Source organism: Hypanus sabinus (genome assembly GCF_030144855.1).
Source record: "Hypanus sabinus isolate sHypSab1 chromosome X2 unlocalized genomic scaffold, sHypSab1.hap1 SUPER_X2_unloc_6, whole genome shotgun sequence".
Taxonomy (NCBI): Eukaryota; Metazoa; Chordata; class Chondrichthyes; order Myliobatiformes; family Dasyatidae; genus Hypanus; species Hypanus sabinus.
This window is the reverse complement of record NW_026779006.1, coordinates 603,098-620,512: the sequence shown is the minus strand read 5'-3', so window position 1 is coordinate 620,512 and position 17,415 is coordinate 603,098. Positions and strand designations below refer to the sequence as shown.

The 17,415-nt window shown below is 45.1% G+C and overlaps 1 protein-coding gene across 1 annotated transcript; it reads left to right on the top strand.

Annotated features, from left to right (window-relative positions):
• The first annotated feature begins 6,186 nt into the window (after nt 1–6,186).
• Nucleotides 6,187–17,188, top strand: LOC132385937 (NACHT, LRR and PYD domains-containing protein 14-like). The gene is made up of 11 exons (XM_059958171.1): nt 6,187–6,307; nt 6,406–6,471; nt 11,770–13,522; nt 14,610–14,696; nt 14,851–15,021; nt 15,174–15,344; nt 15,496–15,666; nt 15,820–15,987; nt 16,120–16,206; nt 16,350–16,623; nt 16,997–17,188. The coding sequence occupies exons 1-11, from the start codon at nt 6,202–6,204 to the stop codon at nt 17,186–17,188; spliced, it is 3,246 nt and encodes a 1,081-aa protein (XP_059814154.1). The 5' UTR covers nt 6,187–6,201.
• Nucleotides 17,189–17,415: the final 227 nt, after the last annotated feature.

Here is a 17,415-nt window from a genome sequence, read left to right as displayed (position 1 = left end):
AGCATATACTGTTAACACCTGGAAGTGCGGCATTAGGATAGCTAACACAGAATTACAAATGGTCCTTGTGCTACTTAGGAGTGATTCACCTAATGCCACCCAGATTGAATTTTAGTGAAGAGCCACACACCATACTGAACACTACATCCCACGTGAGGCAGCTGACAATTTCAGTCCAAACCTCTTAATCAACATTACCACCAGTTGGCTTTGGTCAGTCACATATGCACAATAGTTCTGAATTTGCTGTCTGCTCCTCACTGTCAATTCCCAGCTGTAGGGTGACACTGCCCCCGCCAACTCCCTTACAGCCCGGAAGAGAAGTGTATACCTGCTGGGGATCACCAACAATTACCCCAGAGAAAATCAACAGCGGCCCTGCCATAGTTTGACCTACCCATAGTCATCAATCTGTACAGTACAGCAACAGACTGTTCTGCTCATCGAGTCTACACCGACATATTACCACCTTACTGACGTTGCTCTGAACCCGGTCTGGAGACGCACATAACTCCCCCATGAAATGAACTTATCCAAACTGATGGTAAATGTTGAAATCGAATGTACATCGACTAATTCCGATGGCAGCGCGTTCCACCCCTCAGCAACCTCTGAGTGAACAAATTCCCCTTCATATTCTGAAGAAGAATAGGACTGGACCCAGGGTTGAGATTTTTGATTGGAGAAAGTCTAACTTTGAGGGAATGCCAAAGGATTCAGAAGGAGTAGATTGGGACAGTTTGTTTCATGGGAAGAATGTAATGGAGACATGGAGGTCATTTAAAGGTGAAATTTTGAGGTTACAGAAACTTTATGGTCCTTTTAGGTTGAAAGGAAAGGTTCAAAGCTGGAGAGAGTCATGGGATATTGGAAACTTGGTTAGGAAGAAGAGAGATATCTATAATAAATATAGACAGCATGGAGTACATGTGGTGCTCGAGGAATATAAAGAATGTAAGACGGATCTTAAGGAAGAAATTAGAAAAGCTAAAAGAAGATACGAGAGTGCTTTAGCAAGTAAGGTGAAAATAAATCCGAAGGGTTTCTACAGTTATATTAATAGCAAAAGGTTAGTGAGGGATAAAATTGGTCCATCAGAGAATCAGAGATGACAGCTCTGTTTGGAGCCAAAAGAGATTGGGGAGATTTTGAACAATAACTTTTCTTCATTGTTCACCAAGTAGATGGATATTGGATTAGGAAGGTTCAATCGTTAGGTATTAATATTGAAGTAGTAAAATGGAATCAACAGTGGCTGGATGGAAGATGCCACAGGGTTGTGGTGGATAACTGTTTGGCAGGTTGGAGGACGGTGACTAGCGGTGTGCTTCAGGGATCTGTACTGGGTCCAGTGTTGTTTGTCATATACATTAATGATCTAAATGATGGGGTAGTAAATTGAATTCGTAAGTATGCAGAAGATACTAAGGTAGATAGCGTTGTCGATAATGAAGTCGGTTTTCAAAGTTTGCAGAGAGATTTAGGCCAGTTAGAAGAATGGACTGAACGATGGCAGATGCAGTTTAATGCTGACAAGTGTGAGGTGCGACATTTTGGTAGGAATAATCCAAATAGGACATACATGGTAAATGGGGTAGGGCATTGAAGCATGCAGGAGAACAGAGTGATCTAAGAATAATGGTGGATAGTGAAAGTAGAATCTCACGTGGATAGGGTGGTAAATAAAGTTTTTGGTATGCTGACCTTTAAAAATCAGAGTGTTGAGTATAGGAGTTGGGATGTAATGTTAAAATTGTACACGACCAAATTTGGAGTATTGTGTACAGTTCTGGTCACCGAATTATAGGAAAGATGTCAACAAAATAGAGAGAGAACAGAGAAGATTTACCATAATGTTACCTGGGTTTCAGCACCTAAGTTACGGGGAAAGGTCGAACAAGTTAGGGCTTTATTCTTTGGAGCGTAGAAGGATTAGGGGGTTCTTGATAGAGGTATTTTAAATTATGTGGGAGATAGATAGAGTTGATATTGATAGGCTTTTTCCATTCAGGGCAGGGGGGATTCAAACAAGAGGACATGAGTTGTGAGTTAGGGGGCAAATGTTTAAGGGTATCACGAGGGGGAATTTCTTTACTCAGAGAGTGCTAGTTGTGTGGAACGAGCATCCAGTAGAAATGGTAGAGGCAGGTTTGATATTCGCATTTAAAGTAAAATTGGATAGCTATATGGACAGGCAAGGAATGCAGGGTTATGGGCTGAGTGCGGGACAGTGAGACTAGGTGAGAGTAAGCGTTCGGCACGGACTAGAAGGATCGAGATGTCCTGTTTCCGTGCTGCAAAATTTATATGGTTATTTTGCCTTTCACCTGTCATCGTTACCCCATGACCCCTAATTCCAGTCCCACCCAACCTCAGTTGTAAATACCTTTTCGCACTTGCTCTTTAATAAACCTTTAATAATCTTGTATACCTCTATCACATTTGTCCTCGTCCTCCTAGATTCGATGGAATAATTTCCTAACCTTTTTACACTTTCCCTCGATCTCAGATGCTCGGGTCCTGACAACAATCTTTAAATTTGTTCTGCACACGTTCAATTTTATTGATATCCTTTCGAGAGGTAGGTGTACAAAGTGCTTCAAATTAGCCTGTGCTACATCAATTTCGACATGATATCCCAACTTCTGTATTCAATATTTTGATTTATGAAGACCCCTGTCCTAAAGGCTTTACAACGCCATCTATCTTCGACAACACTTTCACGAGATTTTGGATCTGTATTCCCAGACACTTCAGTTTCACCGCACTGTTCAATGCCCTACCTCTCAATGTCTTAGTGTTATCGTGGTTTGTCCTCAAAAAGTACAACACCTCGAATGTGTCTTCATTAAATTCTGTCTCCCAATCTACATTCCACAATTTCTAATCTGTTCCACGTCCCACTGCAATCTCTGATAACCTTTCTCGCTGTCACTGCCTTGGTGTCATCCAGATTTGCTGACCCAGTTTACCACATTATCATCCAGAGCGTTGATACATATGACAGACAACAACAAGATCCCTACTGCACACCACTAGTCATAGAGTCAGAGAAGCAAGTCTCTGCTGCCTCTCTTAGCTTCTCTCGTGAATCCAATATCTAAACTAACATACTATCATGTCATGAATGTCAAGCGACTTAAATCTTATTGACAAAGCTCCCATGATGGACTTTGTCAATGGCCTAGCTGAAATCCCTGTAGACAACTTCCACTGACTTGTTTTCATGATTTGCTTGGTCAATTCCCTATGAAGCTATAAGATAGGTTAGATGAGATCTACTAAGCACAAATCCGTGTTGACGATCCCTAATCAATCCTTGCTCATCCAAATGCTCATATTCAGTCCCTTAGAGTACCTGCCAGTAACTTTACTAACACTGCTGTCAGTCTCACCAGCCTGTAATGCCCTGGCTTATTCTTACAGACTTTCAAGCAGCAGAACAGCATTACCTATCCTCCAATACTTCCGCATCAAACATTTAAAATACCTTTACTGAAGCACCTGCAATCTCTGTTTATCCTCAAACGAGGTACGAAGCAAAGCCCCAGGGATGTTTCTGCCCTAAACTGCTTCAAGACAGTAAATATCTCATCCTCTGTAATCTGTATAGAGTCCGCGATCTCACTGCTGATTTGCCTCACTCCAACTACTCTGTATGCCTCCTGACTAAATAATATTGCAAAAAACTGATTTAAAATCTCCCCCATTTTTTTTTCCAGCTTCATGCATAAAGGCCCACTCTGAACTTCAAGTGGACCAATTTCGTTCTGAATATATTAGATGAAGAGTTTGGTATTCTCCTTTCCCTTGTCTGCTAGCGCAAACTCATGCCGTACTTTAGCCCTCTTGATTTCTTACTTCAGTAACTCTTGCATTTCTTTTACTCATCAAGTGCCTCATCTGATCCTTCGAGCCTGTACTTGTGATGCGCTCGGGGCCTCAATATCTCTCAAAAGCCTAGGTTCCCGGAATATGTCACACTTGCCTTGTATTCTGTCAGTAAGATTCAACCTGTACTTGTGGTCATTCATGCATTCAAACTTTGTACTCTGAAAATATCAGCTTTGGAATCCTCTCACCTACCAAGCACATCTGTTACCAGAAAACAACCAGTCCCATTCCCTTTCGTCAGATCCCTTCCGATGATACTGAAGTTGGCTTTCTCCAATTTAGATTCTTAACCCGAGGGCCAGACCCATCCTTGCACATAATGATCTTTAAACTAAAGGCATTATGATCACCAGATCCCTGCACACATGCTTGTCACCTGCCGTATCTTGTACCCTGATAGAATTGTCACGACCGCAATGTATTGATTACGGAAACTTCCCTGGACATACTTGACATACACAATTCCATCGAGCCCTTTAAAATGTGGATATCACAGCCAATAAATGGACAGTTAACATCACCTACCATCAGAAGCCGATGTTTCTCGCAACTGTCCGTGATCTCTCTACAAATTTCATCCGCTAAGTCCCAGTAACTATTGGGTGATGCACAGCGTCATCCCATTAACCTGGTCGTTCCTGTCCTATTGCTCAGTTTCACACATGTAGACTCAATAGATGAGCTCTACAGTCTGTCCAGTCTGAGCAATGCAGTGACATCTTCCCTTAAGCGACCGCTCCTTCTGTAATCCGACCCGACTGTTGAATCATGTCTAACGCTACAGAACCCTTTAATGCTGAAAAACCAGTCTTCACCAATTCCAACCAAATCACATCAATGGTCGCCATCCTGTAATTCAATGTGCTGACCCATGCGTGAAGCTCATCTTCCTTTCCTACAACACTCTTTACATTGAAATAATACGGATTTCGGAAAAGAAATAGCTTGACCATGCTCATCCTTTAGCTTCCTGACTTTCCCACTCCGGTTATCCACTCCGGTTCTTCATTCCCCTGCTCATTTTGAACACACCCCCACTCCCTATGCAGCGCTAACAAACCTTCCCCCATGGGTATCAGTCCCCCTCCAACTCGATTTCAAAACTAACACGTCTGTCCAAGTCCCACATTCCTTGGAAGAGAGCCCAATCATCCCACCATCTGAAGCGCTCAGTTATGCACCATCCCATCAGCCACACGTTAGTCTGTATTATCGTCCTACCTCAGGCCTCACTGGTACCTGGTGCGGATAGCGATCTTGACAACACAACCCTGGGGGTCCTGCCCTTTGGCTTAGCATCCATGAACACACATTGCAGGAACTTCTCACACTTCCGGCTCTTACGTCATCCGGCGAATCACCCTGCCGTTAAGAAAGTTTCAGACTCGATGCGAGAGATCCCTGACCTTGGCAACACACCATCCAGAAATCTTGTCGTCAACAGAAACCCCAGGCTGTTTTCCTACCCGCTGAATTCCCCTTGTTAATGCAGCTCACTCTTCTCAGTCCTTCTGAGTCACAAAACCAAACTCAGTGCCAGAGGTATAGTCGACATGGCTTTTCTCTTCTAGGTCATACCCGGAAACAGAAAATTTGTTCTGTTACGGAGGGGTTCCCTGCAGTGACATATTCTGATTTCTCCCTCTTGACAGTCACCCACTTACCTGTGTCCTGCCCCTGGTGTATAGCTCCATCCCTGTACATCCTGTCAGTCAACCTCTCAGCCTCCTGAATGATCCCGGTTTCATCCAGCTACAGCTCCAGTTCCTTAGCACAGTCTGTAATAAGCTGCAGTTGGATGCACTTCTTCCAGTTGTACTTGTCAGGGACACTGGATTTCTCCTTGTCTTGCCACACCCTGCAGGAAGAACATTCCACTATCCTGCCTGGCATTCCCACTGTTCTAACCGTAAAAACGGGAGCGAAAATATTACCCAAATTCCAGCTAAAGCCTCACTGGACCGTCTCTGACACTAAGCCTCAATTCTCCGCACTGTCTCTGGCTCACTCACCCTATGTCTGCTCCACTTAAACATTGCTGAGTGATAATTACTGCGCAGTCTGTGGCACAGAATGTCCGGACTGACACCTCTCGCTTCTTTAAATTCTTTCTCCCGCTATGAACACTTCAATGGCTGTTAGCGATCTGTGTCGAGCAGAAAGTGCTGGGACAGTCCATGCTCAGGGTAGATTTGTACCCATCCCTCCGCTCCTCAATATATTCCCCATTGTTCATTACAGAGCGTGACTGAGCTCGCGGAGAAGGGAAACCGAGCGGGCGCTTCCAAACTCCTCCTGGATCTGGTGATGGAGAAGGGCACCGGAGCCCGGAGGGTGATGTGGGAATCCTTTGTGAAACTACACCATCATTTACCGAAGCTGAGCAGAATATTGAATGAAATACGGGAACGCGGTACGGTGAACAATACACTATGTGTTACAGATGTAAATGCTAATGAATGTACAGTATTACAAAGAACAGACTTCATGCAGGTTAATCTATTTGGACAGGTGACGGCCAGTTCGCCTACATGGACACTGAGCGGGGTTTATCTGAAGTGCCCGCGCGTCTGAAAGGTAAGCGATGGAACGGAGATCTCAAAGTCTTTCTTTTACTCTGAGAGTCTGAATACCAGTTTTTAGTGATATGATTAGAGACTGTCTAAACATGGCAGACATTTTTTGTTGCTGTAGCTGGAGGACATGTAACCATCTGTAATTTTCAGAACACCTTGTACCGTCCGGGTCTTCGGCTGTGCACCTGGAGACATCTATGAAGTTCAACCCTGAAGTTACACCTGCCTTCTCACCATATCTATTGATGCCCTGACCAATCAAGACCTTCTGCCATAAATATACCCACAAACACGGCCTCCACTGCAGTCTGTGGCACAGCATTCCAGGATTTACTATTCATTGGCAACAATAATCCTCCTTACCTGTCGTAATGGTTGCCTCACAATTTTGATGTTGTGCCTTTCAGTTCTGGAGACGCTCACCACAGAAAACATCTTGTACATATCCACGCTATCTGGCTTTTTCAACATTCAGTAGGTTTCAAAGAGATTCCCAACCTCACCCCACCTCCCCGCATTCCGCAAAATTCCAGTGATTACAGGCCCAAATTTGCCAAGACGCTCCTCACATGTTAATCCCCCTCCCCCATTCCCAGAATCATGATCGTGAATCTTCTCTGGACTCTCTCCAATGACAACACATCCAGTTTGAGATATGGGTTCCAACATTGTTGACAATACTCCAGGTGCGGCCTGACTACAGTCGTATAAAGGCTCAGCATTATCCCCTTGTGTTTATATTCAATTCCCTTTGAAATAAATGCCAACATTGCATTTTCCTACTTTGCTACAGACTCAACCTGTAAATGAACCTTCTGTGAATCTTGCTGGAGGACTCCTAAGTCCCTCTGCACCTCTGGTGTTTGGCCCTTCCTCCCATTCAGATAATGGTCCGCACTATTGTTCATTTAACCAAAATGCATTTTCATACATTTCCCAACACTCTATATAATCTGCTACTTTTTTCCCATTCTTCCAATTTGTCTTCTTTCTGGTACAATTGCATTGCTTCCTCAGCACTACCTATCCCTCCACCTATCTTTTTATCATCTGCAAACTTTGCCACAAAGGCATCAATTCCATTATCTAAATCATTAATCCATCAATGTGAAAACCTGCGGTCCCAATACTGACCCTGAAGAACACCACTGGTCACAGGCAACAAACCAGAAAAGGCCCCTTTTATTCCCACTCGCAGTCTCCTGTCTGTCAGCCATTCCACTATCCATGCCAGTATCTTTCCTCTAACACAATAGGACTTTATCCTTTTCAGCAGTCTCATATGTGGCACCTTATCAAATGCCTTCTAAAATCCAAGTAAATGGCACCGACTGGCTCCCTTTGTTCACCATTCCTGTAATTTCCTCGAAGAACAGATTTACCAGGCATGATTTCCCTTTACAGACACCATACTGACTTTGACTTATTTTGTCATTAGTCTCTTGGTACCTCGAAAGCTCAAACTTAATAAGGGATTCCAACATGTTCTCAACCATCGAGGTTTGGTTAACTGACCTATACTTTCCCATCTTTTTCCTTCCACTCTTGTTAAAGAGTGGAGTGATATTTGCAATCCGCCAGTCCTCCGGGACCATGTCAGAATTAAGTGAATTTTGAAAGACCATTACCAATGCATCGGTTATCTCTCCAGAAACCTCTCTCAGGTCTCTGGGACGTAATCTATCATGTCCTGGTGACTTATCCAACTTAAGACCCTTTCGTGTGCCGAGTACTTTTCCTTTTGTAATAGCAATGACACTCAATGCTACTGCCTGCTAGTTAAGGACCACTACACACTGCTAACGTCTTCCACAGTGAAGACATATGCAAAGTACCCATTACGTTATCTGAAATTTCTTTGTCCCCAATTACTATCTCACCAACATCATTTTCCAGTGGTTCAATATGAACTCTCAACTCACTTTTACTCTTTATATTACTGAGAAAATGTTTATTACCCTGCTTTATATTATTGGCTTGCTTGCCCTCATATATCACCTTTTCCCTTCCTATAGCTTGTTTAGTTGCCTTGTGTTAGATTTTAAAACGTTTCCTTTCATCCAAACTTCCCTCACTTTTGAAACCTTATATATGCCCTTTCCTTGGCTTTCATGCAGTCCTTCACTTCCTTTGTCAATCACCGTTTCCTATCCCTGCCGCTTAAGAACGTCTTCGTCTGTGGACCGTATCTATGCTGCGCCTTGTGAACTATTCCCAGAATCTTCAGCCATCTATGTTTTGCCGTTATTCCAGCTAGTATCCTTTCTAATCCACCTGGCAGAGCTCCTCTCTCATGTCTCTGTAATTCGCTTTATACCATTGCGCTACTGATATATGTAAGCTATGCTTCTCACTCTCAAATTGCTGTTTGAATTCCACTATTTTGTGATCACTGCCTCCTAAGGTTCCTTTGCATTAAGCTACCTATTAACGTCTTGGTTTTTACACAACACCCAATCTAAGATAGCCTTTTCCTGAGCAGTCACAAGCACAAGATACTCTGCAAAGCTATCACGTTGGTATTCAATAAATTCCCCCTCTTGCGAGCCAACACTTTAAATATGCTTGATTTTCCTATTCCCCTTGCATATTGATGTCCTCCATTACAATAGTGTCATTACCATTTTTACATGCCTCTTCCCTCTCCTTTTTCAATGTCAACCTTTCCTCTTGGCTACTATTGTGAGGCCTAACATAATTCTCATCATGTTTATTTTCACCTTTGCAATTTCGCATCTTCACCCACAAAGATTAAACAAGGATTGAACCCCATATCACGTCGTTCTAAAGATGTAATTCCATCACGAGCCACACTACCGCCTAAGTTGCCCTGCCTGTCCTTCGATACAATGTATGTCCTGTGATCTTGAGGTCCCAACTATGGCCACGACTCAGTGACGCCCACAGAATCAAAGCGACCAATATATAATTGCACCAAGTGTTCGTCCACCTTGGTCCGAATGCTAGGCGCATTAACTACAACGCCTTCAGTTCTGCATCTGCGCCCTTATGAATTTTACCTGTGTGGTGCATTTCAACACTTCTATCTGTCTGCATTTCAACCCAATCATCAGCTTCTCCTTCCTTACATTCATGTTACATCTATCATCTACCTTTAAGCTTGTTGACGCATCCTCAGCTCTGTCACCCTGGTTCCCACACCGCTGCCATGTTGAAACACTCCCAACAGCTCCAGTAAATCTGTCCGCAGTAATATTGGTCCCCCTCGTAATCGTTCAACCTATCCATTTTGGACAGGACACGACTGTCCCAGAGGTTGTCCTAATTATCCAAAAGCCTGAATCCCTGCTCCCCGCTGGAATTCTTCAGCCGGGCATTTATCTGCCACCTCATTCTATTCCCCCGTTCACTATCGTGCGAAACAGACAACAATCCCGAGATTACTATGAGTTCCAGATTCTCAGCTTCCTTCAAGACCACCTCCTGTTTTTCCCTCCAGTGTCATTGATCCCAATATGTGCCATGACTTCTGGCTGCGCTCCCTCTCTTTTCAGCATGTTGTGGACGTGCCCAGAAACATTTCGGACCCTGGCACCGGGGAGACAAAATACTATCTGTGTCCCTTTTAATGTCCACAGAACCGCCTATCTGTCCCTCAGACTATAGAGTTCCCTATTACTGCTGCCATACTTTTCAGTTCCTATTGTTCTGTGCAACATCAGGGAATTGCCTGAATTCATGTACAAGTTCCCTGTAGCAGAGGAGACTGTAGAGGTGTGGTAGGCGTGTATTGCCTGAGTTCATGAACCAGCTCCTCGGAGAATACGAGACTGTAGAGTAGAGCGGGGTGTGTTATATCGCGACTGGTTCAGCCTGGAAAATGAAACAAAAATAATCTTCCTTTTCTGTGGGTCAGTACTACAGATTAAACTTAAATGATTGTCAAAAGCATCGGATCCTTTATGAAACATAGAAACACAGAAAACCTGCAGAACAATACAGGCCTATTGTCCCACAGATATGTGTCAGATGTGTCCCCACCTGAGAAAGTACCAAGGGTTACCCATAGCCCTCTAGTTCTCTGAGCTCTATGTACCTGTCCAGGTTCTCTTAACAGACCCTATCATATCCACCTCCACCACCATCGCCGATAGCCTATTCCACGCAATCACCACTTTCCGTGTAAAAGGTTGACCCTGACATCTCCTCTGTACCTACTTCCAAGCACCGTAAAATTAGCCATTCACATGCTAGCCATTTCAGCCCTGGGAAAAAAGCCTCTGACTCTCTACGTGATTAATGCCTCTCATCACCTTATACACCTCTATCGGATCATCTCTCATCCTCTGTCACTCCAAGCAGAAAAGACCGTGTTCACACAACCTATTCTCATAAGGCATGCTCCCCAGTCCAGTCAACATCCTCGTAAATCTTCCCTGCACCCTTTCATGTGTTCAACATCCTTCCTGTCCTGACGCGACCAGAATTGAGCAAATCATTGCAAATGAAGTCTGACCATGTTCCTGTATATCTGCAGCATTACCTCTCGGCTCCTAAACTCAGTTCCACGGTGTTCGAAAGTCAATGCACCGCATGTTTCTTAAACACAGAGTTAACCTGCGCAGCCGCTTTGAGTGTCTTAAGAAATTAGACGCCACATTGCCAATAGTCTTTCCATTAATGCTATAATCTGCCACCATATTTGACCTACCAAAATGAACCTCTTCGCACTTATCTGGATTGACCTCCAACTGCCACTTCTCAGCCCAGTTTTGCATCCTATCAATGTCCTGCTGTACACTCTGACATCACTCCACACCATTGACAACACCTCCAGCCTTTGTGTCATCAGGAAATTTACTAACACATAAAGTACGGTGTGTTACACCATTACTGGCTAGGCTGCAAAATGAAAACTCTGTGGCTCAGTACTGACAGCTTAAACCGAAAGGACTATCAGCAACATCAGATCAGTTATGAGAAAAAATGAACTAAATTGCCCATTGCCCCCCTCCACTGTTACCCTCTGCAGTGTTGCTCAGTTCAACAGAAGCTGAGCAGTGAAACCACCCGCTCCACACAAGACTCTCCTCTCCAGAATCACGTGTGCACCTGGTGCTCGCTGGAACACCGGGGAATCAGGAAACTACAAACGGAGGGGCGAGTGGAGGCTTTAACAGCGAATCTGAATCAGATCAGAAACGTTTCTGTGCCATCAGTCATTTTCAGACACTCTGTCTCTGAGCTCCAAACAATGTCTTCAATATGTTTTCTTTTTGAGGAAATACGCGATTGTTCCATGTTCATCAGATCAGGCATTGTCAACCTATTTCCTCAGATGTTCGACAGAAACACATGGAGACTCTACGGGAACAAACTGAAAAACTAAGAGTGAACACGATCCTGATGAGAGAGAAGGTGAAGGTTTTCCAGCTGGTCGATCGATACGCTGAGCTCACGGTCATTTCCACTGTTCGAGATCGGACACTGGTGGAACATGAGCTGCTGGCAAGAGGCAGAGACCACGAGGAGTGGAGACAGAAACATCTCTGCAAAGACTTGGAGAAACTCCACATTGCTCATCTGTTTCAGAATCGTTACTCACATAGTTTTCGGGAAGAAATGAAAAGAACCTCAGGATGTTCGGCAGCAGTGGCCGGAGTCCCGGGGATCGGGAAAACAACAATGGTACAAAAGATTGTTTATGACTGGTCCACAGGGAAAATATACGAGCAATTCCATTTTGTGTTCGTTTTCAAATTCCGAGATTTAAACTCCATTAACTGCAGAATAAATCTGAGGGAATTGATTCTGGATCAATATCCTTATTTTGGGAATGTTCTGAGAGAGGTGTGGAAGAACCCAGAGGGCTTATTGTTTATTTTTGATGGTTTAGATGAATTCAAACACAGAATCGATTTTGCTGACAGTCGGAGAGACACAGAACCCAAGCACCAGTGCCCAGATCCCGAGTGGTGGTGTGAAGTGTCGGACATTGTGTACAGTTTAATCCAACACAAGCTGCTCCCAGGGTGTTCAGTGCTGGTGACCACCCGCCCTACTGCGTTACATTTATTGGAAAAGTCAGAGATCAGCATCTGGGCTGAAATCCTGGGATTTGTTGGTGAGGAACGGAAGGAATATTTCATCAGATATTTTGATGATCAGACGGTGGCAGAAGCTGTTTTCAAATACGTGAAGGAGAACGAGATCCTATACACCATGAGCTACAACCCCTCCTACTGCTGGATCCTCGCTCTGGCACTGGGCCCCTTTTTCTCACAAAGAGTCAGTGACCCGCAGCGAGTTCCCAAGAACATCACCCAACTCTATTCCTACTATATCTACAATATCCTGAAAAACCACGGCCGTGAAATTGAGAACCCCCGTGAAGTGTTACTCAGGGTTGGTCAGATGGCCTTCAGAGGAGTGTCCGAGAAGAAAATTGTGTTTACGGGTGAAGATTTGATCAACTACAATCTGCAGCCTTCCCAGTTCCTGTCCGGGTTCCTGATGGAGCTTTTGGAGAGAGAAAATTCTGCCCGGAGCGTGGTGTACACATTCCCACACCTCACCATCCAAGAGTTTGTAGCTGCAGTCGCACAATTCCTGACTCTACTTCCCGGCGATATCCTGAAATTCCTCACTGAAGCCCACAACACGACAGATGGGCGATTTCAGGTATTTCTCCGATTTGTTGCTGGTCTCTCCTCCCCAATGACAGCTCGGGGCCTGGAGGAGTTTCTGGGTCCATTTCTTCATCAAACAACCTGCCGGGTGATTGACTGGGTGAAAGAGGAAGTTAAACGCCAGATTGGAAACGCAAGGAGTGAAGCTGGTAAAAGGAGCCTCCTGAACACATTGCACTACCTGTTTGAGTCTCAGAATCGTGGACTGGCTCAGGCTACACTGGGATCTGTGGAAAATCTTTCATTCAGTGAAATGTCACTGACCCCGATTGACTGCGCGGTCCTGGCCCATGTCATCGGATTCTGTGATACAATAATAAACCTCGATCTGGCTGGCAGCCACATTCAGTGTGAAGGAATCCAGCGGCTGGGACCCGGGCTGCACAAGTGCCAGGATTTGAGGTAACTTGATTTATCGCTCACTCTGAACTGTGAAACTTCCATTGTGATTTTGGTAAAGTTGTAGTAAATCCGATTGTGAAGAATTGTGTAAAATCACCAGGGGATCGGTCTGTATTTCCCCAAGGATGAGAGCTTTCTGTGTTTCGTTGTTAAGGGCTGTGTAGACTTTAGATTAGTAAAGAATGGCCATTTGATTAATGGTAGTAAATCACAGGAATGGCCGTGACTGCAGCAGGTTGGTCAGAGTTTCACACACCCTTCCCGGTGAAGGACAAGAGATCGTCAGCGGACTGTCCCTATGGGAAGGAAATAATTATCAATATGAAATTGTCCTCCACCGCCCTTCCCCGCGTGTGACTATCACCATCAGTCCACCTATGTGACTGTGCTCACTACCGGATACCCAGACCCCATGGGTGCATCTGCTCTCCCGCATGTGGGGCTCAGTTCAGATCCACCCCTCCCGTGCAATCCCTCGTCTTGTCGGAATGTCCTTTCCCATCAGTATCCTCCTATGGGATCTCTCTTTCCCATCCCCCTTCCTCTTGTGTGATCTCTTCTCCTTCCTCCTGTGGGACCACTCCTCTTTCCTCTTCTGGGATCTCTCTTCTTTCCTCATGTGGGATCTCTCCTCTTTCCTCTGTGGGACCTCTCCTCCAGCCTCCCCCGTGATCTCTCTTCCTCAATCACCATCCTCTTGCAGGTTCTCTCTTCCTATCCTTTTTCCTCAGGTGGGTTTACTTCCACCATCTCACATCAACTTTCCCTTTAACAAATCTTCCTCACTGTGGGACTTTCCCCCATCCTTCAACCCCGCCCCTGCCGATTCTCCCACGTCTGGAACACGTTTCTAACTATTGGTGAATGACACAGAATATGTGGAGTTTACATGGTCACGCTGACAGACAAACTTACTGACATTCGGTGAATACCCTGGAGCTGGGCAGTGAGGAACATGGGCAGTGATGGGAACTCCGACCGGTGATTTACTGATGGGTTTAATTTTTCCTGAAATATCTGAGTGCGAGAAATTCCCTCAGACACACGGGTTGAATCACTTTGTACATCAATTTGTCTGTTTGTTTAGACTTGGGCGTAATGAACTGGGAGATTCTGGGATGAAACCGGTGTCGGCGGCACTAAAGAACCCGGAGTGTAAAATAGAGAAACTGCGGTAAGTACGGGACTGTGGGAGATTGTGCTTACAGTCACTGGGTGTCTGACACTGAACACTAACGAGATATGTAATTGTGTTACTGATAAACACTGGCTATTTGTGCCGTCTCCTGTTTCGCTGTGTCCTTTACTCCGCTCTCTCTCATCTCCAGGCTGAGCCATGTCGGTGTCACAGATTCCGGTGCCAAGGAACTCACTTCCGCACTCAATACAAACCGATCACTTACGGAGCTGCTCCTGAGTGAAAATGACCTGGGAGATTCAGGAGTGAAACTGGTGTCTGCAGCTCTGAGGAAACCGGAGTGTAAAATACAGAAATTGGGGTAAGTACCAGACTGTGGGAGATTGTGTTTACAGTCACTGGGTGTCTGACACTGAACATTAATGTGATCAGTTGTGTTACTGATAAACGCTGGAGATTTGTACTGTCTCCTGTCTCTCTGTGTCTTTCACCTTCACTGTCTCTCATCTCCAGGCTGGAGAAAGTCGGTCTCACAGATTCTGGTGTCGAAGATCTCGCCTCCGCTCTCAGTACAAACCCATCAATGACGGAGCTGTACCTTGGTGATAATAAGCTGAGAGATACCGGAGTTAAACTGATGTCAGTGGGTTTGAGGAACCCGGAGTGTAATTTACAGAAACTGCGGTAAGTACCAGACTGGGGTATCGAATTTACAGTCACTGGGTGTCTGACACTGAACAATAATGTGATCAGTAATTGTGTATCTAATAAACTCTGGGGATCTGCAGCGTCTCCTTTCTCTCTGTGTCAGTCATCCTCTCTCTCTCATCTCCAGGCTGGAGAGAGTCGGTCTCACACAATCTGGTGCCAAGGATCTCGCCTCCGCTCTCAGTACAAACCCATCACTGACGGAGTTGCAACTGAGTGATAATGAACTGGGTGATTCAGGAGTGAAACTGGTGTCTGCGGCTCTGAGGAACCCGGGGTGTAAAATACAGAAACTGGTGTAAGTACCAGACTGTGGGAGACTGTGTTTGCAGTCACTGTGTCTGACACTGAGAACTAATGTGATCAGTAATTGTGTTACTGATAAACACCGAGGACTTGTCCCGTCTCCTGTCTCTCTGTGTCTTTCACCCTCGTTATCTCTCATCTCCAGGCTGGACAATGTCGGTCTCACAGATTCTGGTATCGAGGATCTCGGCTGCGCTCTCAGTTCAAATTTATCACTGACGGAGCTGGATCTAGGATGGAACTCTCTCACAGATCGATCTGTCCCCGGTCTCCGCCGCCTCATACTGACTCTCCCCAGTCTGGTATGGATCCGGTGAGTGTCTGTGTTAATGTTCGATGCGATAAAATAACAGCGGATCCGCGGGTTTTCTGGTTTCCCGGTCTCCTGTAACTGATACTGATGTGTAATCTGTTTATTTCATCTTTATTCATCCATCTGTTTCAGGCTGGGTGGGAATCAGTTCAGTGAGACCGGGAGGAAGGAACTGAGATCTCTGCAGGAACCCAGACCCGGACTAAGAGTGTGGACCGCGTGAATCTATGAATACGTGAACATCCACGTCCACGTGATGAGGACACTTTGGCCGATTCCCCCCTCCCATTTAACTCCCCCTCCCCTTTAACTCCCGCCCTTAAATTGCCGCGCACCAGATTTAATTCCCAAAGGTTTTGAAGGAACCTGCTTCAGTCTCGTGCTCCGCGAAAAGAGAAGCGATCCCGCAGCCGCAGTGACGTAATTCAGCCTCCTGTCCAGCAGAGGCGCTGTTTCCGCCGGTTATCCGCTTTCGAGACTCCCTGCGTGAGATGGGGAATTACGCGTGGATGGCGGTTTTCAGTCTGGGACGCCATTGATGACATTAAGAAAACCCTCGACTTTATCTTTGAAGTGGTGAACACCCTGAAGTCTGATGTCGTGCAAATCAATGGGCCTTGTACGGACCACGAAAAGGTAATTCAGACTTTGGAGCTGAGGCCGAGCATTATCGGAGAAGGTGGAATCTGACATTCTCGACATTCCAGAGCAAACAGATGAAAATGTTAAAAATAAAGTAACTCAAAAATGCGAAGCAGTAGCTCCGGAGTCCAACGAGGAGATTTGACGACGCGTGGATGCTGCCCATCGGCTGGGTCGGATAAGAGGGAATAAGAATTCAAGGATAAGAATGGAGGAATTCCAGGGGCGGGTGGTATATATTTGAAGCAGGGTTTAAGCGTCGGCCCAACAAAAGATGTCTCGGTTGACCATTTTTCGATTTTCAAACTGAACCACCAGCAATCTGGAATGGACACTATCCAGAAAAAAAGAGTACTTGCTCTTGCAGAGGCTGTGGTTCGCCGAGGACCTGACTGCAGCTGATAAGTTAGCCCGACAGAAGCTGTGGCCGCTGGTGGAGGCGACTAGAAAAGATGGGAAGCGTGCTTTGTTTGCTGGTACTCGAGCTTTCATGATGGAAAAGAGATCCGAGCAGAACGGTAACATGTTGGTGTGGCAACTGGTCTACTATCTCTGCTAATATTTCAGTCTGGCCTTTGTTTATGTAGAACTGGGATAGTTTTTTCTTACTTTTATTATTAGAAATGAAGAATTATTTTTTTCTGTATATATATATATATATATATAGTCTGTCATGAGACTGTCTTTCTCACTTGTTTCTCTTTAATGCCAGGGGACTTAGTCACACTGTTAAACGTAAGGCTTTATTCTTGTTCTTCAAGCAGCATAAACATGTAGATTTCTTCT